The sequence below is a fragment of the Ruditapes philippinarum genome, unplaced genomic scaffold, assembly GCF_026571515.1.
Source record: "Ruditapes philippinarum isolate M1 unplaced genomic scaffold, ASM2657151v2 ctg336_1_1_1_1, whole genome shotgun sequence".
NCBI classification, from domain to species: Eukaryota; Metazoa; Mollusca; class Bivalvia; order Venerida; family Veneridae; genus Ruditapes; species Ruditapes philippinarum.
Window position 1 is genome coordinate 442,146 of NW_026859998.1, and position 23,459 is coordinate 465,604.

The 23,459-nt window shown below is 32.1% G+C and overlaps 1 protein-coding gene across 1 annotated transcript in view; it reads right to left on the minus strand.

The window, feature by feature from the left end:
• LOC132758584 (proto-oncogene tyrosine-protein kinase Yrk-like) overlaps window positions 1–15,988 on the minus strand; it is a 56,454-nt gene extending 40,466 nt beyond the window's left edge. The window contains exons 1-2 of the mRNA XM_060750273.1: window positions 15,832–15,988; window positions 6,612–6,901 (exon numbers count right to left, since the gene is read on the minus strand). Coding sequence (XP_060606256.1) covers window positions 6,612–6,798 — 187 coding nt within the window. The 5' untranslated portion in view covers window positions 6,799–6,901; window positions 15,832–15,988. The remainder of the gene's footprint in view (window positions 1–6,611; window positions 6,902–15,831) is intronic.
• Between the last annotated feature and the right edge of the window lie 7,471 nt (window positions 15,989–23,459).

Here is a 23,459-nt window from a genome sequence, read left to right on the forward strand (position 1 = left end):
GACAATGATATTAATATGTTGGTTTTTTTAGGTAAAGGCTACACAAAAAATTAATCTTAATTAAACAATATTATTCAAGATTTTTTTGATTTACTTAGAAAAGATTGTTTATAAATTATTGCCTAATTTTAGTAAAGTTGTATCAAATAGGAAAATACAAAGTTTTTGGGTTTTTTTACAGTTAGTTGTCAAGCTACTTTATTTTAGTAAATTTGCATTTCTCAGTTTTGTCTCTGAATTTTGGGTTTCTTTTATCATATCATACTGACAATTAATAAGATTGAAAGACCTAACTTTCCCATTTTCACAAATGAAAAATTACCCAAAATGCAATAGGCACCAGCTATAGTATCACAATTTTAATTTGGACAGAACTACCTAACTTTCACAAGCTATAATATGGATAGCTTCTTCAAATTGAAGAGTGCCCTAATATACAGCCAATCAGAGCTTGACATGCGATTCGGTCAACAACATGATTATCCTGACCTCTGTTTAGATATTACATAGATTGAAGAAATATCTCAACATCTTTTCTTTACTAATAGAGATTTAAATATTTTCATATGTAATCTATACACCCCTGTGAGAGTCAACCCAACCTATAAGCAATATCTGAACAAGGAAGTTGGAGAAGATCCAACTTGAAAAACTGATATCATTTTATCCTATCACTGTTAAACTTTACATTCTATACCCACTTTTATCAATCAAACTTGAAATTTTCTTTGGTGTTCTAAAAATAATGCACTTGCTTTTTTTCTTTTTCAATAACAATTTACAGAAGTACTAAACAAGTTCATATGAACTTAAAACACAATACCACACAAAATGGTCATATATCATAATAGTTTAGTAAATAGGTTCATATAAACTTAAACATAAAATACCACACAATATGTTCATATATCATAATAATTTAGTGAATAGATTCATATAAACTTGAACATTAAATATCACACAATATGTTCATAAATCATAATAATTTATTGAATAAGTTCATATAAACTTGAAAATAAAGTACCACACAATATGTTCATACAATGTATATCATAATAATTTATTGAATAAGTTCATATAAACTTGAACATAAAGTACCACACAATATGTTCATATATCATAAAAATTTATTGAAAAAGTTCATATAAACTTAAACATACAATACCACTCAATGTTCTAATCATAAAATTAATAATAGGGTTATATAAATTTAACATAAAGTATCAGCACAATATTTCTTATATCATAATATTTATTAATAAGTTCATATAAACTTGAACATAAAGTACCACACAATATGTTCATATATCATAATAATTTATTGAATAAGTTCATATAAACTTGAACATAAAGTACCACACAATATGTTCATATATCATAATAATTTATTGAATAAGTTCATATAAACTTAAACATAAAGTACCACACAATATGTTCATATATCATAATAATTTAGTGAATAAGTTCATATAAACTTGAATACGAGGGCTGTCCGGAAAGTTCGTAGACAAGGCTATAAAATTATTATTAACAGTCATATCAATATGATGATTGAATATTTTGCTAAAGTATTTATCTGCTACATATTTCTAAATTGAAAAACATGATTAAAGTAATATTTGCAAAGCGCCGATCACCATGGCAACATGATCATCGAATCACGGAGCACTTTGATTTCACGACGATAGCTTCTCGAATAATAAATTGCTAAAATTGTAATTTTAATGCAAAGTGTCATTTTAATTTTTGACATCATGCAGATACAATTACATGATTTTAGTGAAAAATTATGACGTCATACGCAAATAAACAGCTTGTTTACGCACGATTATAGGCAATGAAGGTGCATAAATTTTGAGTTGCAAAAATGATGTCAAATTCACAGACGGAGCAACGTAAGGATATTTAACTTCACAGCAACGCTAATATGGCAACAACTGAGATTTTAATCTTTTCTTTAAAAACAAAACCAACCATAAAATATTTTAGGCAACTTGTGTTTCAATGTCAAACAAGATTAAGAAGCGGCGATGACAGTATATCGTATAAGAAACGCTACAGACTACCAAAGGTAGCATTGGCAAAATATCGTGTATTGCGTTACAACAACCTTTGAAAAGACAGACATCTCACACACTGTAGGAGAACCAGTGACATTTTTGATTTTAAATAATTTTAAATATGAAATTCATAAAGTAAAAGTAACATAACATGTATTAAGTATACGCCAGACAGGTACCATGGCTGTTGAAATTGGAAGAAATTAAATAGCGGGTAAACGTGAAGTTAATTTGACGCCGTTGACGTTGTCAAAGTGCTCCATGATGAGGTATGTATGTTGTATGTAATTACTGTTAAAATACAAATGTAAGTCACAGTTATTGTTTGATTTTATTAACCTGTCAATTCCATACTGATTATACGGTCAATGCAACAGAATATATTAATATTCGAAAATGTTCGGTAAATTCCGTGAGATGTGCGCAGTAAAATGTGATTAAATTCGATCTTGTTTAGAATAGTTACACTGACGTTATATGGTGCAATAGGGAAACCACTGGATATAGTTTATCTGAATGTTCAACGTGTTGTAGGATCGAGAACAGAGTATGTCCAGATTTTTTTATTCATAACGATTTTCAACATTTGTTTTTAAGTTATGTTGTTCGTTTTTTAATATGTTTTGCACCTTTTTTGTAAATACTATACATTTTATAAACAATGTTTTTAAGAATAAATACTTGAAAATTCATTCCGATTAAAATCAATAAATGTTAATTATACAATATAAAATGTGACAATTCAGTGTTTCTTAGTTGGTTCATATCCGTGTAGACAAATTGCAAGCGCTTGACCATTTCATAAAATTATACTTAAAAAAAAGAAAGAATAAGTCTAAAAAGAATGTCAAAAAAGGGGATCGAACCTCGGACCCCTCATGCATTAGGTAATCACTTAACCAACTGTGCTATTGCGGATGTTACAAGAACCTACATTAATCTAGTGAGAGTTTTCCAAACGTAAGTGATATACTCCATATTAATTCTCGTAAAATAAACGGAAAAAACCGAAGTGGGATCGAATATTTAAATGAGTGCTATAATGTATTCATAATTGACAGGTCAATAAAATCAGACTATAAGTAGTTTTTGATAAATATGTTCGCCAGATATGTATATTTTTGCTGACAAACTTAGTACAACAAATGTATTGTTATACATTAAAAAATGAAGAAGTATATGAACTTTCCGGACATACCTCGTATAAAGTACCACAAATATTTCATATTCATTATAAATTTTTTGAATAAGTTAATAAATTGAACATAATACACAAATATGTTTTTAAATCTAAATTTTGTTTTGTAAAAAATTTATATAAATTAAACAAAACTGGTTTACCATTATTTATAATACTCATATAAATTTATAAAAAAAAATTTATGAACGTAAACATTGTTTGCTTGTTTTTCTTGTTTTTTTTTGGTGTTTTTACACCAATGTTAATACATCTTTGAACAGATCTCGGTGGTCAATCCACCTACATAATAAACCAGTATTTACTATTAACTAAACAACGGAGGGCCATGATGGCCCTTAGATCGCTCACCTGACCCATCAAACTCATCCAAACAATTACCTAGACAAGCATTCTGACCAAGTCTCATGAACAGGTGAGTCAAAAATGTGACCACTACAGTGTTAACAAGGATTATCCATATTTGAGCAGTGTGACCTAGTTTTTTACCCAGGTGACCCATATTCAAACTGACCTAGAAATCATCAAAAACAAACTTTCAGACCAATTCCAGGATACCTGTGATCAAAACAGTAGCAACTAGAGTGTTAACAAGATTTTTCTATTTTTAGCTCCGGTGACCTAGTTTCACATGCGATTTCGAACTCATCCGAGCAATTACCTAGACAAGCATCCTGACCAAGTTTGATGATAATTGAGTCGAAAATGTGACCACTAGAATGTTACAAGGTTTTTCAATATTTGGGCGGTGTGACCTAGTTTTTCATCCAAGATGACCCATGTTTCGAACTTGACTTAGAAATCATCAAAACAAACTTTCAGACCAATTTACCAGATATTTGGATCAAAACAGTAGCCACTAGAGTTAACAAGATTTTTCTATTTTTAGCTCCTGTGACCTAGTTTTTCATCCGAGATGACCAATGTTCGAAACTCATCCAAGCTATCAACTAGACAAAATCCTGACCAAGTTTGATGATGATTGAGGCAAAAATGTGACCGCTAGTGTGTTAACAAAGTTTTTCTATTTTTAGCTCCGGTGACCTATTTTTTATCCGAGATGACCATGTTCGAACTCATCCAAGCTATCACCTAGACAAGCATCTTTGACCAAGTTTGATGATGATTGATGCAAAAATGTGACCGCTAGAGTGTTAACAAGTTTTTTCTATTTTTAGCTCCAGTGACCTACTTATTCATCAGAGATGACCCATGTTCGAACTCATCCGAGCTATCACCTAGACAAGCTTCCTGACAAAGTTTGATGATGATTGATGCCAAAATGTGACCACTAGAGTGTTAACAAGGTTTTTCTATTTTTAGCTCCGGTGACCTACTTTTTCATCCAAGATGACCCATGTTCGAACTCATCCAAGCTATCACCTAGACAAACATCCTGACCAAGTTTGATGATGATTGAGGCAAAATTGTGACCGCTAGAGTGTTAACAAGGTTTTTCTATTTTTAGCACTTGTGACCTAGTTTTTCATCCGAGATGACCTATGTTCGAACTCATCCTAGCTATCAACTAGATAAGCATCCTGACCAAGTTTGATGATGATTGAGGCAAAAATGTGACCGCTGGAGTGTTAACAAGGTTTTTCTATTTTTAGCTCCGGTGACCTACTTTTTCATCCAAGATGACCCATGTTCAAACTCATCCGAGCTATTCACCTAGACAAACATCCTGACCAAGTTTGATGATGATTGAGGCAAAAATGTGACCTCTAGAGTGTTAACAAGTTTTTCTATTTTTAGCTCTTGTGACCTAGTTTTTTTCAATCTGAGATGACCCATGTTCAAACTCATCCGAGCTATCAACTAGATAAGCATCCTGACCAAGTTTGATGATGATTTAGGCAAAAATGCGACCGCTAGAGTGTTAACAACAAAATGTGAACGGACGGACGACGGACAATCATCGATCCTAAAAGCTCACCCTGAGCATGCTCAGGTGAGCTAAAAACTCAAACACTGGTCATATAAACTGATGAGAATATTATTACTGAACAAGTTCATAAAAACTGAAACATGTTAGTCTGACTCTGTTTGTTCATAAATATATACTGATAATAATATGTTAGTTTATAGTTTACCGTTACACTGAATTTATTTTAGTTCAATTGTGAAGGAAGCTATAAGTTTATCGATATACTCATGAATCAATTCCTAGAACCAACCAGTACAAAGCAATAAGAGTAAAGTTTCTTGCTCAAGGAAACGACATATGATGCTTGACTGCCTTTGGGCAGGTACAGAGGGACGGATATTCTTTCAGATGTTTTTTCCTGCATATTTTACCATCTTTATCAAATTTTAAAAATTCCTTACCTTAATATAAAAAATATTTTCAAGGAAAATAATCTAATTTCATCATTAACTTTTTTCTTACAATAATGTATAAATTCATAACGGCGAAATGATGTTATCCTAAGGATGTAGTTTCAATCTTTAATATGCCAAAATGACATTATTTTAACGTGGTTCATGTATAACATGCGTGAAAATAACACCATTGTATAGCATGCGCTGACTCATCTGCCAGATGAAATTTCCTGCGTGGGCAAACTTTCTAAGAACATCTTGCCCCTGATGGGGTTTGAACCCAACCCATACAGCGATACTGTGTTTATCAAGTTCATAGAAATTTAAACAAGGCAGGTTTATACAATTTGTTTATATTTTGTTTTAAATACATTAAAAACATCTTGAAAAATTTATCATATAAAAAAAATTATCTAATCATTAAGTTTTTAAGGGCCCTTAAATAAAGGTAACAATTATAGGAATTTAAATTTTAAGGAAGGACAGAAATGATAGGGGGCCCAACCCGAAAATGTATTTTGTAATCATTTCATTACAAAACTGATCACAAAAATAAAAAAAATAAAGTTAAAAATTTAATTTTTAACCCAATTTTTTTATTTTTCAACCCATTTGTTGACATTTATTTTTCCCTTAATGTATTTTTGGTTTAGTAAATTTTCAAAAAACCCAAATTTTAATTGACATAATCAAATATTCAATCTTTCGCTCTTGCCAAAAGCAAGAAATTTTATTGAAGCTCTTTGAAAAGATTGCTAATGTCATATACAATGTACACATGAATGTAACAAACAAGTCTAAAGTTTAGGTTCACGAGGAAGAGTTTTAAAAAATAAATATAATCTATAAATATGTTTTTCTTGATCTGAAATATTTGCAAGCTATAATGTACATATATTTGTATAGACTCATATGCTCGGGACACTAGAACTATCCCTACATATAATTTATAATCACATCCATGGGCTTCAATAAATATCAACTTACAAAAATAAAAGACGTGACTTTCACTACCAAAATAAACTCACCTCCAGAACCAGATAAGTCAAGCTCATTGAACTGTTCATTTCCGGAACCCGGAGTTGGTAAATTTGTTGGATCTTTTGTATAGCTGTTTTTCCTTGGTTGTTTTACTACATCGTCTTTACCCTTTATATTATCAAACTCTTTATCTTTAGTTTCAGATTGGTCACTTTTGCCACAACAATTACCCATTTCAAAATCTACAAAATTCCGTCTTCATATGAAATAAAATCCAGTCAACGAATGTGTTACATTCTCAATCCTACCGCTTTTCCTCACTGTGACGTTGACTTATCTGCAAATAAAAAAGGAAGTAAATTTATCTTATTTGTATGGTAATAATCAAATACATTTTATCTTGTGGTGAGATTATTATTACAAGTAGCCGTTATAAAAAATTTAGTTATAAAAGATTTATTTTTATCCTTTACCACAAGTATAGAGCCCGGGCAAGCCAGTGTCACCTCCATTGGTGCAGTCTAACCAGGCTATCATACTGTTCAAGTTAAATTTTTGTAATTTGAAAGTAAAATCATTTATTTTTTAAATGTACTGTTCAAAATTCAAATCAAGGCTAGTTCATTCTCCATATTGAGCATTTGAAAGGAAATGCCATCTTCCTTGAACACATTTGATAGAGGAACAAGACCAGGTTTTTTGTAACAGACAAAGGTTGGAGGAAATCCATCCATTACTCTGTGCGTAACCATTTTAATATGTCTATGTCTAAGCCAACTTTATTTTAGAAAACCTACTAAAAGACCTTTTAAAGGATGATGAATAGCATTTTGTACTGAAATGGCAATCAAAACTGATTAAAGATTTTCTATTTTTAGTTGTAGCTGCTTATAAACTAGGCTCACTACTGTTGACTTGGCTGACCAACTTGTTACCTTTATTATTGATAACAAACTATTAGTTCATTGAACCTTCAATGTTAAATCCTTTAAGACTCAACATGGTTAGGATTAAAAGGATGCAAAAATTAAGTTTGCTGAGGATACATCCATTGGTTCAAAAGAATTGCCGGGAGTTTTCTATTTACAGCTCTTAATTATTGGCCCCTAAAAGACTATCACTAGCCAATTTCATTTGGAAAAATTTTATTGCGTCCTTTAGTGATGATCTATTTGTTCATGAAAAGAAAAATGTTTTTTTCTTAAATTCAGTGCAAGCAGCTCCTATTAAACTGGCTGTCAATCTCTGAGCAAACTTGACATGCGTCAGACCTTAATAAGATTCTTCAGACCTTGTGTCTGCTGAAGATCTGCCCATATATTCATGAAAAGAGTTTATTTTAGCTCCATGAGTAAACTAAATATAGAGGCAAACATGAAAGCTATATATCATTCTATAGTGACAGTGAAAACTATGATGATAAAGTTTGTACCGGTGGGGGGACCATAATTTGCCAAGTTCAGGATAACATCTATATTCTATTCTGGTGTACAGAAAATTGTAATCAAGGTAAAAAAAATAAATCATATACAATTACATTAGAGAGTTTTTTTATAAAAATTTTATTAAAGCAAGACAACAAACTTATGTGAACAGTATTCAATCATAATGAAAAATTAAAAGAAGTTTCTTTTGCAAGTCTTTACTGCCGAAAAATTTGTAGGAGCATTTCAGGCTAGCATTTATAACAGTGAAATACCTTAATTTTGATTTTTTTTTCAGGCAAGTTAATGTGATACCATTATAAAATTGAAATATCTTGAATTAACAATGAACAACTGCAAATTTTAACCAGGGCAAGTCCATAGCACAAATTCAGCCAGGTGAAAGTTGGTATGAGAGAAATGTAACACATCAGGCAATAAAACATATATAAAACTAATCAAGGTATAAATAAAGGTCTAATTTTTCTGACAAATTGGTCAGTATAAAAGTCAGCTTTTATGGACAATGTTTGTTAACACTGAACATTCCTAAATGAATAATGTCTTTCACTCCATGTAACTAGCATTTGTGTATGTTTTTATTACCTATTTTAGATACATATTATTGGTTATTAACATATTATCAATCAGTGATTTTTGACAAGCCAAGATATTTTATCAATGACCTTTTAGTATTTTTCCCCTCAAGTTACTTAAGTTAGTTAATAAATAACCAAAATATAAGTTCTTATGTAATATTGATATCTTATATAAATTTGATTAAATACTCTACCATAAAGACCCATTATGCCCCAAAAATTCAATTATTTTCATTTATTAAAACTTTTTATTTTTGATGTCATGTTATATTTCCTGAAGAAGAACTCATTGGCCATATAGATGAGAACCATTTAAAATTGTTCAGCAATTAGTACAGTGTTTGTGATCGGAAGAACAAAATTCCATTTTGTTTATGTTTTGCTACCTATATGACAAATTATTTCACATCCAGTGCTACTTACTTACAGTGATTAGCCTCTGATATGATTAAAATCTATTATTTTACAAGTTTGCCCTTTCTCAAGAAGAAAGTAACATTTATTTCTGAGGCATATCCTGCCTTTTAATTTTTCAATTTTTTTTATTACATTTAGATATTTATTTTTATTATTATTATTATCTAATCACCCCTTAACCTGCTGTGGATTTTGAACTGGATTTGCACTGATTTCAATTTTAGAACAGTCCATTCAAAGTTATAGACACTTCAGGATCAAAATACAAATATTGACCTACAAACAGTATACATGTACAGGGGATGTGCAGGCAGACATGGCTCTAAAGTTGTAACAAAGATATATCACTTTCGATTCCATAAGGTAAAATCATATATAAATTTATCTTTTAAATGCAACTGCATTGCAATAATAACCTGCTTTTGTTACACCCCAAACCAGTCTGAACACAAAATCAAACACTTTGCATACAAAACAATGGTCATCCAAATTTGAAGTCCGCAAATCATTTACACAAATTGACAAGGAAAGAGTTAGTTAATTGTATCAGTCATAAATTTTGATTACCATCACATACTTGTAACATCAGGGAGTGTTTAATTACTAACGGCCCATAGCAACCTAATTTACATACAGCAATCACAGATAGAAACAATAATAACATATAACTGGTATCTTTTTCTCACTTGATTACTGACACAGATTTAGAAAATGGAAAATTTATAATTTTCACTAAATAATGACAAATATTCACTGAAGCAGCTAGGTACCTTGCCTAAAGACCATGTCTAAAAGCAGCTAGGTACCTTGCCTAAAGGCCATGTCTAAAAGCAGCTTGGTACCTTATCTAAAGGCCATGTCTAAAAGCAGCTAGGTACCTTGCCTAAAGGCCATGTCTAAAAGCAGCTTGGTACCTTATCTAAAGGCCATGTCTAAAAGCAGCTTGGTACCTTGCCTAAAGGCCATGTCTAAAAGCAGCTATTTACTTTGCCTAAAGGCAATGTCTAAAACTATACCGCTGTTACTTAATGGACGATTTCACTGAGGAGACTTAGCACATACACATCATAATTTTACACACGCTGAACATGTATTTTACTGACATAAGAAAGTGAAATTTGTCACCAATATAGATATATCAATGGTATATTCTGGACTGAATCAATAAAACCAGATCTAATAAATCATATAATGTCAGAGTAAATCCTCCTGAAAGATCGTTTCAGTTTTACATAATCAGTTCTTCTTGAAGTATTTTTACAAAAATATATACATGTACAAAATATTCTTTTTAAAACTTCCTCATTTTTTATATCATGGTAATAAATATTCGCCTGAATGTGCTTGACCTTTTAGACTTACTTAAATCATTTGATGGAACAATTGAGGAAACATTGTTGTTTCAACATGATTCACTTTTTCCCGATAAGGAAATCTATTTTTCCCTGATATACATGTCTTTAGTTAAAGTTCCTTATAACTACTAAAATTGACAGGCACCTGTATGAATTCTGATCAGACAACATGGGTGTACAGGGCAGTCTGGTTCAAACTTGTCTGAATATCATGGTACCAACATGATTGTGCAGTTAAGACAGATTTCACAAAAAAGAATAAATGAAAATAAAATAAAACATGAGGTATTAGACTGATTGTAACATGAGGTATTAGACTGATTGTCAAAAGAAAAACATGTGCATTGGTAGTTAGACAGATTTTCACATGAAAAAAATGACCGATTTTCACAGAACAAACATCATGACTGTGTTGTTAGACAGATTTTCATACAAATAAACACTTGAAGTTAGACAAGTTTTCACATGAAAAAAAAAAACAAAAACAAAAAAAAAACCATATTTTCACAATCAAAAAACATATATAAAATTGACAGATTTTCCAAGAAAAAAAAATGTGTTATTAGACATATTTTCACTGGAAAAACGTGTAGTAAGAGAGTTTTTCACAGGAAAAAATATGAAGTTTGATAGATTTTCACAGGAAAAACAAGATGTTTTTACCCGATTTTTACAGGAAAAAAATGTGTAGTTAGACAGGAAAAAAACCATGTGTAGTTTGACAGATTTTCACAGGAAAAAACATGTGTAGTTGGACAGGTTTTCACAAGGAAAAAAACATGTGTAGTTGGACAGATTTTCAAAGGAAAAAACATGTGTAGTTTGACAGATTTTCACAGGAAAAAACATGTGTAGTTTGACAGATTTTCACACGGAAACAAGGAACACCTGCTTATCTTACAGTATACAAATAACCTAGCATACAACATAATTTACATGAAACAACAAAAATTTACATCCTAGTCAATTAGATTTATCAATCATCACTTACAAACATGCTTACTAGAACAATAAACTCAAGTGCTGGTGTTTCCCCTTTATTTTGACATTAACAGAAAAACCACAAAATTATCTGACCCTCTTCACTCCCTCTTTGTCTTTAATATACATATATATATATATATATATATATGTATATATATATATAGTAAATAATGCCCTACTCTATTTACAAGTTATAATAACACTACTTGGTTAAGTATCTGGTGGGTGAATCTGACTAATTATCATATGAAATGACAATACATTGTTTTACTTTGACCTGTTCTGAAAATATACCGGCAATATTATTAAAGTATGTAAGTACACAGGGACAAAATGTACATACATAAGTTTCACTGTATTTTTTTAATTTGCTATTTTATAAGTATTGAAAAATGTTTCAAAAGCATTCTATGAACCAATTTAATAAATCATTTCTGAACCAATGTCATATATCTTATATGAACCAATTCTTTGATCAAAATAACAATTTGTGTCTGAAGATAGAATCAAGTTTTTACATCTCTTAACCTTTCATGTCAACAGTACAGACCAAGACCAGCCAGCACTGTTCAATAGTAAACAGTACTATTTTGATATTTAATACCCTAAAATGATGAATGGCTTTGATCAGACTGAAAGACGGACAAGTTCCATTTAGGATATTTAGCATGGAAAGGGTTAAAAAATAAATCATAAAAAAAACCTACAGTTTTCAAATGTGGCTAATTATTATAATAAAGTTTACCTATATTTTTCCAAACACATTAATTTTAAATTCACCAACATAAAGTTTTTCAAACAAACCCCAATAAATTCCAGTCTATATATACATCATATATTATGACCAATTTATTTTTCTAAATTTAAATACACTTCATACCTCAGTATATTGTCTTTTGTCAAAACAAAATTGTGGAAATCCTCCCTGTAAGCTATTTGAGTCTAATCCAATATTTCTATTCTTCGTTATCTTCCCTTAAAACTTATTTTAAAAATATGATAAAGATCATAAAGTGACCGAAACTAGTAGACACTAATAAAATATTGTAAACTTGCCCTAGTGTTGACGTATTTTACTCATTATTTTGAACTTGCATTGGTTGATTTGAAAATATTTTTTCAAAATTTTAAATACTATTTTGTATTACATTTTGTATTTTGAATACTATACAGTTACAATTAACAGCTTCATCTTATGAAACACAATTTTTTTACATAAGTTATAAGTAAGATTTTAAAAACTTAAATAAAAGAAAAATAGCTCGAAGAAAATATTGTATTTTCTTTATGAGTAATCACATGGTTTTAGCACAAATTAAACTATTTTTTTTAAATTTCTATATCATTTTGCACAATCTGATATACAGTATACCCTACAACATGTAATTCTATAGTTTTTCACTTTATATAATGATTAAACAAGAGATTATTCAGAAATTTATAACATAGCATATATAAAATCATATCATAAAATTATCATGTAAACTAGTATAATACAGATAAAAGCAGATTGATAATACAATATCTCATTTTACCTGAGTTTAAACCCTATTCACTGCACTGAATAAGATAAAATTCCACATGAAAAAAAGTAAAACACTATAATTTCCAATGATTATTTCGATCAGTACACCCAGTCACTACCGGTATATTTTTCAGTGTGAACTCTTCACCAGGAAGTATAGAAAATATTGTTGTGTATTTTGACAGCCAGTAACCAGTCATGTCCAACCACTTAATATTTACTTCACTTCATCACAACCCCTCAACCCCTTTAACAAAATGGTGGTTTACTATAACATGTCAATTAGAAAACTAGGCATCTTAATGATTTAATATTTAACCTTTTTGCTACAATGGACTATATGTAGCCCTATTGTCCATTGTTTGTGAAAAGGGTCATTGTTGTGCATGCCTTGACTTAAGCTGATGGCATTAACGATTATTAGGCAAGTCAAAATCTAAAATGTTTTGGATATATAGTATACTGGCAAAATAAAAACGAAGATAAAAAGGAATAATAGACAGACCAGTCTATCAATGTTTGTTTGTTTGATTGGGTTTTATGTCACACCGACACAGTATATGTCATTTGGCGACATTCTAGCTTTACCGGTGGAGAGAGACCTTAGGTGCCCTTCCGTGCATTATTTCAGGCACGAACTGACATCTGAGTAGAACCACTGACGTTCCGTAAGCTAGCTGGATAGCTTCCTCACATGAATAAATCCAAAGTCCCTGTTGGCGTTCGAACCCACAGGGGTACGGGGCAAGTGGTTTGAGTCAACGACCTTAACCATTCGGCCACGGATGCCCAGTCTATCAATGTAAAACATTTCTTTAAAACCAGTCCATTAATGTGAAATGGTGCAACAAGACCAATTGAGGAATGTGAAACAAATCAACAAGACCAGTAGAAGAACGTGACATGGAGTGACAAGTCCAAACTACATTCTCTCAGTAAAACACTGCAACAAGAATAGTGGAAGAATGTGAAATGGAGTTATAAGACCAGTCCAAAAATGTAAAACAGAGATTAAGAATTTGAAATGGAGGAACAAGACCATTTACAGATAATGTGCAAGTATAGTGGTAGTAACAAGTTTGATTCTATCCATTTCATTTTACTTCCTACTGTTCAGTTTAAAACATAAATTTTGTTTATACACGTACCAGTGTTTATTTTGTTGAGTTTTAGAGCAAGTTTAATAATGCACGTCCCAAATTTCTGTACCATTACTTCCCAGTTTATGCTATAATTAACAGTCTGCTAAATTCTGCGTACTGTTAAAACCTGTAAATCATTCCTTTAATATATTTAAGAACCTAAAACCTGTTGGTAATTTAAAACCGGGGGGGGGGGGGGGGGGGGGGGGCCTTTTCCCAAAAGAGCTGGAAAAGTTCCTGCATGATTTTTTAAAGGGAGGCCATTGTGACATTGACCTGGGTATCATCTCTATAAATGTGAAGATTTGACAGTTTAAAAATTTGAATCACAAACCAACACATTTTCCTACCATTCGGACATTATTTAAGCATGCCTACAAAAACTTAATCTACGAAATGTTAGTCCTTTGTGTTAAAAAAACGTTTGTAAAAGTAAAAGTAAATTTCCAGTTAAACCTATTTTTTTGTTTGTCAAACACGTTTGGAAACAAAAACAATGTTACAGTATAGAGTGAGGTGAATTTCTCCAAGTAACAGTATACATGTAGATCACAAAATTCCAAAAGGTCAGTGTGAATGTATCAATATTTTGTTGGTATTCTTTGATAAAGTATTCTTGTTTGAAAGGGAATCAATTGAAATTTACATATACTAGAAAACATGAATTCAAAGGCTATTATTATTAATAGAATTTTTTTCATTTATTATATGTTCAGCAGCTTCAGTTAGTCACTCTAAAATTCCCAAATAGGACTTATATGATGCTTTTTTGTTTTCCCCTAAATCCAATGGTGTTGGTAGCTTTTACAAAACCTTGGAAAAATGGCCTCAACGATTATAGCAGTAGTACAATTTAAGATATATTTATTGTTCATGTTAATTCCAGAAGAACGTTAATAATATGAGCCGCGTCACAACAAAATCAACATAGTGTGTTTGCGACCAGCATGGATCCAGACCAGTCTGCGCATCCACACAGTTGACGCGTAGTCTGATCAGGATCCAAGCTGTTCGCTTACAAACCCTTTTAAATAACAAGTAAAGAAACTGATAGCGAAATCCATGCTGGTCACAAAGGCACTATGTTGGTTTTATCATGGCGCAGCTCATATAACTATTATTTTCTACACAACTGAGCACCTCTGTTCACCACTGCAATCCAGTATTCACTGATATTTTAGAATATCTTATCAATCACAGGTTTTAAAGTCACCTTGGTTGAAGGGTATTACAAAGAAATTGAGTCAAAGTGCAACTAACAAAACCCATCAAACTGTCCCACACAGCCAGGTGAAAACTGTCTTTAGTTTTGTAGCAAAAATGCAGCGGATGTTTCCTCCTCAATTAAGAAGCAGATTCTGACCAAAAATAAAAAAAAATGATCTTGAATGTGAAATCTAGCTTTGGCTGTCTAATTGTTTGATTTATTTACAATAGCCAGGTCAGGTACCATTTGTCCCTGCAAGGCTTCCCCCTGCAAGACTAGTCAAAGTTCACACCATTCCCCACTGTTAAAAATAGACGTTACAACACAATTTAGATCTCCGATTGTGAGACTATAAACAAACTGGCAAGACAAAATAAACAAGCCGCTACTCTAAACCGACTATGAGTTTTCGAAAACAACTTACATTTAATTTAAAATATATATGTCGATTGCCATCTTATTTTTAAGGAAGTAAAATTCCCCTAAATTGTACGTTGGGATACCCTCCCATTTCATTTGTACATAACTCATAAGCGAAATATTCTTGAAATAAGGAAAGTTTCAATAAACATCTACAAACTATTGAATTAATAAAGATAATCTTATAAACCTACCATCGATTCGTTTTTAAACAACAAAAGTTTTCCGGTGATATGTCTTTCTTTATCATATATTTCAGGAAGTAAAATTCAGAAGACCATGTATATGAAGATTGGTTACCGGTTTCATCTAACTATACAACTTCAAGCTGGATACAAGTTTTAGTTGTCAAATTTCTCTGTTAGCGCCCCCACGTCAATTTACAGCGCACTTGTTGTAAAGGGACGTAACTGTTTTTACGAAGTATTTTTCCGCGGGAAATACAAACCTACACAGTTTATAATGGCGTGAACGTAATAAATTATACAAACAGTCTTTATTGTAAGAGGTCTATGTCAAACTTTAAATAACTCTTTCAACCTGACCTTAATAGTCTAGTGTATTTCCGCGATGCCGGTTAACATTGGTCAAAATTTGATTAGATAACATTTTTTCACCCAAAATATGTCAAATCTGTGGTCAGTGAAAACGAACCACATACTGTTCCAGCAAAATATTCTAGAATAAACTTGCAAGCTTAAAAGCTTGTATAATAAACATCCCTGCTTACAATCATATCTGTTCTAGTGACAATCATGTATTGTGTCTGTTCTACTTACAATCATATCTGTTCTACTTGTAAACAATCATGTTTGTTCTGATTACAATCATGTCTGTTCAGTATACAATCATGTCTGTTCTGCCTGCAATCATATCTTACAATATTCTGTTGAGTATACAATCATATGCCTACACGACATTGGTGTTATTTTAAGTGTTCCATATGTGAATACACAACGTTGGTGTTATTATAAGTGTTTCACATGTGCATATACAACATTGGTGTTATTTTAAGTGCTTCAGATGTGCCTACACAACATGGGTATTATTTCAATTGTTTCATATGTGAATACACACCATAGGTGTTATTATATGTGTTTCACATATACCTACACAACATTGGCATCATTTCAAGTGTTTCAGATGTGCCTACACAACATTGGTGTTATTTTAAGTGGTTCACATATGACTTCACAACAATGGTGTAATTTTAAGTGTTTTGTATGTGCATACACAACATTGGTGTTATTGTAAGTGTTTCACATGTGCATATACAACATTTGTGTTATTTTGAGTGTTTCACATGTGCCTACACCACAGTGGTATTATTTCAAGTATTTTTCATGTGCCTACACAACATTAATTGGTGTTATTATAAGTGTTTTGTATGTGCATTCACAACATTGTTGTTATTTTAAGTGTTTCACATGTGCCTACACAGCATTGGTGTTATTTTAAGTGTTTTGTATGTACTTTCACAACATTGTTGTTATTATTAGCGTTTCACCATGTGTGCATACACAATTTGAGTTATTTCAAGTGTTTCACATGTACTTGCACAACATTGTTGTTATTATAAGTGTTTCACAAGCATTTACTTACACAACATAGATGTTATTTTAAGTGTTTCACCATATGTGCATACACAACATTGTTGTTATTTTAAGTGTTTCACAAGCATATACTTACACAACATAGGTGTTATCTTAATTGTTTCACATGTGCATACACAACATTGTTGTTATTTTAAGTGTTTCACATGTGCCCACACAACATTGTTGTTATTTTAAGTGTTTCACATGTGCATACACAACATTGTTGTTATTTTTAGTGTTTCACTTGTGCATACACAACATTGTTGTTATTTTAAGTGTTTCACATGTGCCCACACAACATTGTTGTTATTTTAAGTGTTTCACATGTGCATACACAACATTGTTGTTATTTTTAAGTGTTTCACTTGTGCATACACAACATTGTTGTTATTTGAAGTGTTTCATAAGTACACACACAACTTTGTTGTTATTTTTAAGTGTTTCACATGTGCATACACAACATTGTTGTTATTTCAAGTGTTTCATAAGTACACACACAACTTTGTTGTTATTTTTAAGTGTTTCACATGTGCATACACAACATTGTTGTTATTTCAAGTGTTTCACATGTTCATACACAAACTTGTTGTTATTTTAAACATTTCACATGTGCATACAAAACATTGTTGTGCTTTTAAGAGTTTCACATGTGCATACAAAACATTGTTGTGCTTTTAAGTGTTTCACATGTGCATACCAAACTTTGGGTTGTTATTTTAAGTGTTTCACAGGTGCTTACACAACCTTCGAATTATTTTAAGTGCTTTACATGTGCATACAAAACATTGTTGTTATTTCAAGTATGTCACCATGTGTGCATACACAGCATTGTTGTTATTTCAAGTGTTTCACATGTGCATACACAACATTGTTGTTATTTCAATACAATGTTGTTGTTATTTCAAGTGTTTCACAAGTTCATAAGCAAACTTGTTGTTATTTTAAATGTTTCACATGTGCTTACATAAAATTGTTGCTTACATAAAATTGTTGTTATTTTAAGTACCGCCTCCGTGATTGAGGGGTTAGAGTCGATGACTTCTAATCCAGTTGCCTCTGTGGCGTGGGTTTGTGATCCCTGGGAGATGCTTTGGTAGTTTAGCGCGAAGGAAGATAGTCTAGTACTGGTGTAACTCTCCAGGAACGACGGTTAGGAAACTACCCGCGTATATGACTGAAATTCTGTTGGGAAAAGGCGTAAAATGAAACAAACAAACGTTATTTTAAGTGCTTCACATGTGCATACAAAACATTGTTGTGTTTTTAAGTGTTTCACATGTGCATACCCAACATTTGGTTGTTAATTTAAGTGTTTCACAGGTGCTTACACAACCTTGGTATTATCTTAAGTGTTTCACATGTGTATACACACCATTACAGTTATTTTAAGTGTTTCACATGTGTATACACACCATTACAGTTATTTTAAGTGTTTCACATGTGTATACACACCATTACAGTTATTTTAAGTGTTTCACATGTGTATACACACCATTACAGTTATTTTAAGTGTTTCACATGTGTATACACACCATTACAGTTATTTTAAGTGTTTCACATGTGTATACACACCATTACAGTTATTTTAAGTGTTTCACATGTGTATACACACCATTACAGTTATTTTAAGTGTTTCACATGTGTATACACAACATTGTTGTTATTTTAAGTGTTTCACATGTGTATACCCACCATTGGTTATTTTTAATGTTTCTCATGTGCTTACACCGCTTTGGTGTCTTTTTAAGTGTTTCACATGTGCTTACATAACATAGTTGTTATTTTAAGTGCTTCACATGTGCATACAAAACGTTGTTGTTTTAAAGTGTTTCACATGTGCCCACTTAACATTTGGTTGTTATTTTAAGTGTTTCACAGGTGCTTACACAACCTTGGTATTATTTTAAGTGTTTCACATGTGCATACCCAACATTGGGTTGTTATTATAAGTGTTTCCCATGTGCATACACGACATTGGTGTTGTTTTAAGTGTTTCACATGTGCTTACAAAAGCTTGGTATCTTTTTAAGTGTTTTACGTATGCATACACAACATTGGTGTTATTTTTCACATGTGCATACACACCATTGTTTTTTGGGACAATATTGAGATATACAATGACTACCAATAAGGTCATGTACACAGAGCATGGTTCACTTTAGAATATTTCAACTAATTTTTGCTAAAACAAGAGGGCCATGATGGCCCTAGATCGCTCACCTGATTTATCAAACTCATCCAAACAATTACCTAGACAAGCATTCTGACCAAGTCTCATGACAGGTGAGTCAAAAATGTGACCACTACAGTGTTAACAAGGATTATCCATATTTGAGCAGTGCGACCTAGTTTTTTACCCAGGTGACACATATTCAAACTTGACCTAGAAATCATCAAAACAAACTTTTAGACCAATTTCAAGGATACTTGGATCAAAACAGTAGCAACTAGAGTGTTAACAAGATTTTTTCTATTTTTAGCTCCGGTGACCTAGTTCCACATGCGATTTCGAACTCATCCAAGCAATTACCTATACAAGCATCCTGACCAAGTTTGATGATAATTGAGTCGAAAATGTGACCACTAGAATGTTAACAAGGTTTTTCCATATTTGGGCGGTGTGACCTAGTTTTTTTCATCCAAGATGACCAATGTTCGAACTTGACTTAGAAATCATCAAAACAAACTTTCAGACCAATTAACAGAATATTTGGATCACAACAGTAGCCACTAGAGTGTTAACAAGATTTTCTATTTTTAGCTCCGGTGACCTACTTTTTCATCCGAGATGACCCATGTTCAATTTCTTCCCAGCAATGACCTAGACAAGTTTCCTGACCAAGTTTGATGACAATTGAGTCAAAATTGTGTGACCAGTAGAGTGTTAACAAGGTTTTTCTATTTTTAGCTCCTGTGACCTAGTTTTTCATCCGAGATGACCCATGTTCGAACTCATCCGAGCTATCACCTAGACAAGCATCTTGATCAAGTTTGATGATGATTGATGCAAAAATGTGACCACTAGAGTGTTAACAAGGTTTTTCTATTTTTAGCTCCGGTGACCTACTTTTTCATCCGAGATGACCCATGTTCACACTCATCCGAGCTGTCAACTAGATAAGCATCCTGACCAAGTTTGATGATGATTGATGCAAAAATGTGACCGCTAGAGTGTTAACAAGGTTTTTCTATTTTTAGCTCCGGTGACCTACTTTTTCATCCGAGATGACCCATGTTCGAACTCATCCGAGCTATCACCTAGACAAGCATCTTGACCAAGTTTGATGATGATTGATGCAAAAATGTGACCGCTAGAGTGTTAACAAGGTTTTTCTATTTTTAGCTCCGGTGACCTACTTTTTCATCCGAGATGACCCATGTTCGAACTCATCCAAGCTATCAACTAGATAAGCATCCTGACCAAGTTTGATGATGATTGATGCAAAAATGTGACCGCTAGAGTGTTAACAAGGTTTTTCTATTTTTAGCTCCGGTGACTTTCTATTTTTAGCTCCGGTGACCTACTTTTTCATCCGAGATGACCCATGTTCGAACTCATCCGAGCTATCACCTAGACAAGCATCTTGACCAAGTTTGATGATGATTGATGCAAAAATGTGACCGCTAGAGTGTTAACAAGGTTTTTCTATTTTTAGCTCCGGTGACCTACTTTTTCATCCGAGATGACCCATGTTCGAACTCATCCGAGCTATCACCAAGACAAACATCCTGACCAAGTTTGATGATGATTGAGGCAAAAATGTGACCTCTAGAGTGTTAACAAGGTTTTTCTATTTTTAGCTCTTGTGACCTAGTTTCTCATCCGAGATGACCCATGTTCGAACTCATCCGAGCTATCAACTAGATAAGCATCCTGACCAAGTTTGATGATGATTGAGGCAAAAATGTGACCGCTAGAGTGTTAACAACTAAATGTGAACGGACGACGGACGGACGACGGACGACGGACGACGGACAATCATCGATCCTAAAAGCTCACCCTGAGCATGCTCAGGTGAGCTAAAAAGCTAAGAAAGGAGAAAGAAACAAATCCAGCATTTTCAAATTTATTGTCTCATATAACTTCTTGTAACTTATAATTTGTTTAGATCACAAAACAACAAATCAGTTAAATTGTATTAACATCTTTTTACAATATAATGTACATAATATGAAATGAATCAAGAAAAAATATGCTTAGAAATTATTAAAATGCTGAAACCAATTCTTTTCTTCAAAATAATACCATTTGTTGTATGGAGTGATTATTTTATAAGTATTTGAGACAATATACAAAATACTTTTTTATGTTGGTTTATTTATATGAACTAAAGCCTTTTTATTTGTTAAAGAAATAAAGTAAGTTTAACTTTCCATTGAATCAGATTTTAATATTGTTTCAAGCATACTGTAATACATGTATTCAAAAAGCATATGGATTTTTTTAATTGTTGAAAAAAAAAACTAAAACAACTTGATGGCATCATTATTTTTAGCTAGATTTAATAAAATTATTTAAGGATTTAAAACTAATATAAAAGCTAAAAGCAGCATGCCTGCAGCTTCATGCTGATTTTTCATGAAATTTTAGTATGTAATTTTTTTAAAGGTATTGTCAGGTGAACAAAGAAAGTAATTTATACATTGTAAACGACACTTAAAATCTATGATTATTTCCAAAAATAGGTTAGAATATGCAAAAATAGCCCTTCATGTGTTAGTCACACAGTAGAAATGGGGTGATAAATATTGCAAAATCAGTCATTAATTGCATGTAACGTGTAAAAGAGCCGTGTCACGACAAAACCAACATAATGGGTTTGCGACCAGCATGGATCCAGACCAGCCTGCGCATTCTCACAGTCTGATCAGGATCCATGCTGTCCGCTTACAAACCCTATAACGAGTAGAGAAACTTAAAGCGAACAGCATGGATCCTGATCAGACTGCGCATTATGTTGGTTTTGTTGTGACGCGGCTCAAATTATTTCTTTAATTTTGAATATTTTTACTTTTCCTAAAATAATAATACATTTTATTCAAGAATGAGTTTCTTAAAATATTTTGGCTCATCTGGAGGCATGCAGCTTTAAGCAACTTGAATGCAGATGGGGTGATTAACGTTGTATGTTGACTATTTCGTTGACATTTCTATTAAACGTATGTTTGCCATTTTTTATTTAATTAGACAAAATATATAAATAGGAAAATGAAAATATTTTAAAAGATTAGAAAATGTATCTATAAACTATTGAACTCTTATATCTTGTATGTACATATAAGTGATTATGTATACAATATCTAAAGCATGTTTAAGACTAGTGGCAAGGTTTATTTTTCGCTTATGAAAAAATACGCTAATCAAGTGTTTATTTACATACTATCGATATGCTGATACATAAAAAAATTTAAAGAGGAGAAACTTCATTTTTAAAAATACATGTCATGAAGTTTATAATGTAATGCTTATATATTAAGTATAAAGTCAAAATTCAAAGCCAGAATTATTCAGAACCAGTCATATTAAAGGGGTACAAGAGAACTGACATAAACATTATTCAGTTTAAAGTCTCTAAGTTTAGATAATTTTCTTACATTATGTAGTTGCATGAAGATATGGTAAAATTAGCCTGGGTTCCAGTCTGTCGATTTTTTATGTGCTTCTGTTCGGCAAATCGACACCCTGGGGAAATACAATTTTCGATCGAAGCGCCACCTAGTATACACCCCGAAAATTACAGGTGTTATTAAAGAACAATAATTCATGCAACAACAAACTAGTTTCTAAAAATAGAAACGGAATTTCCACGAAGTGATCCGAAGCTCAACGAACAGTTACGGAGCCTCCCTTTCAAAACACCATTTCCGATTAAAAACTAACACTCGTTGACAAAGTTTATTGCATGATAAGTGAATTTGATCAACAGATGTGATTAGTTAAAGAAGATAAAGTGTGTGAGCATCAGATAATTGTGCTGGACTCAATTTATAATGGTAAATGGCGTCAAATTTTCAACATTTATCATCTTCGCCTCGATTTCCATTTAATCATGTTATTTGTTGGTCACGTGCTAATCGGTCTATTAATAGGATTATCTTTAGTCGATAATTACATGGGAAACCCCGCAGGTTTCCCCAGGCGTTGATACTATCAAAACCAGAGATGTTGTGTTATCTATGGCGATCGAGTATGAAATAGCGCGTAAGTTATGAATAAATAAAAAAAT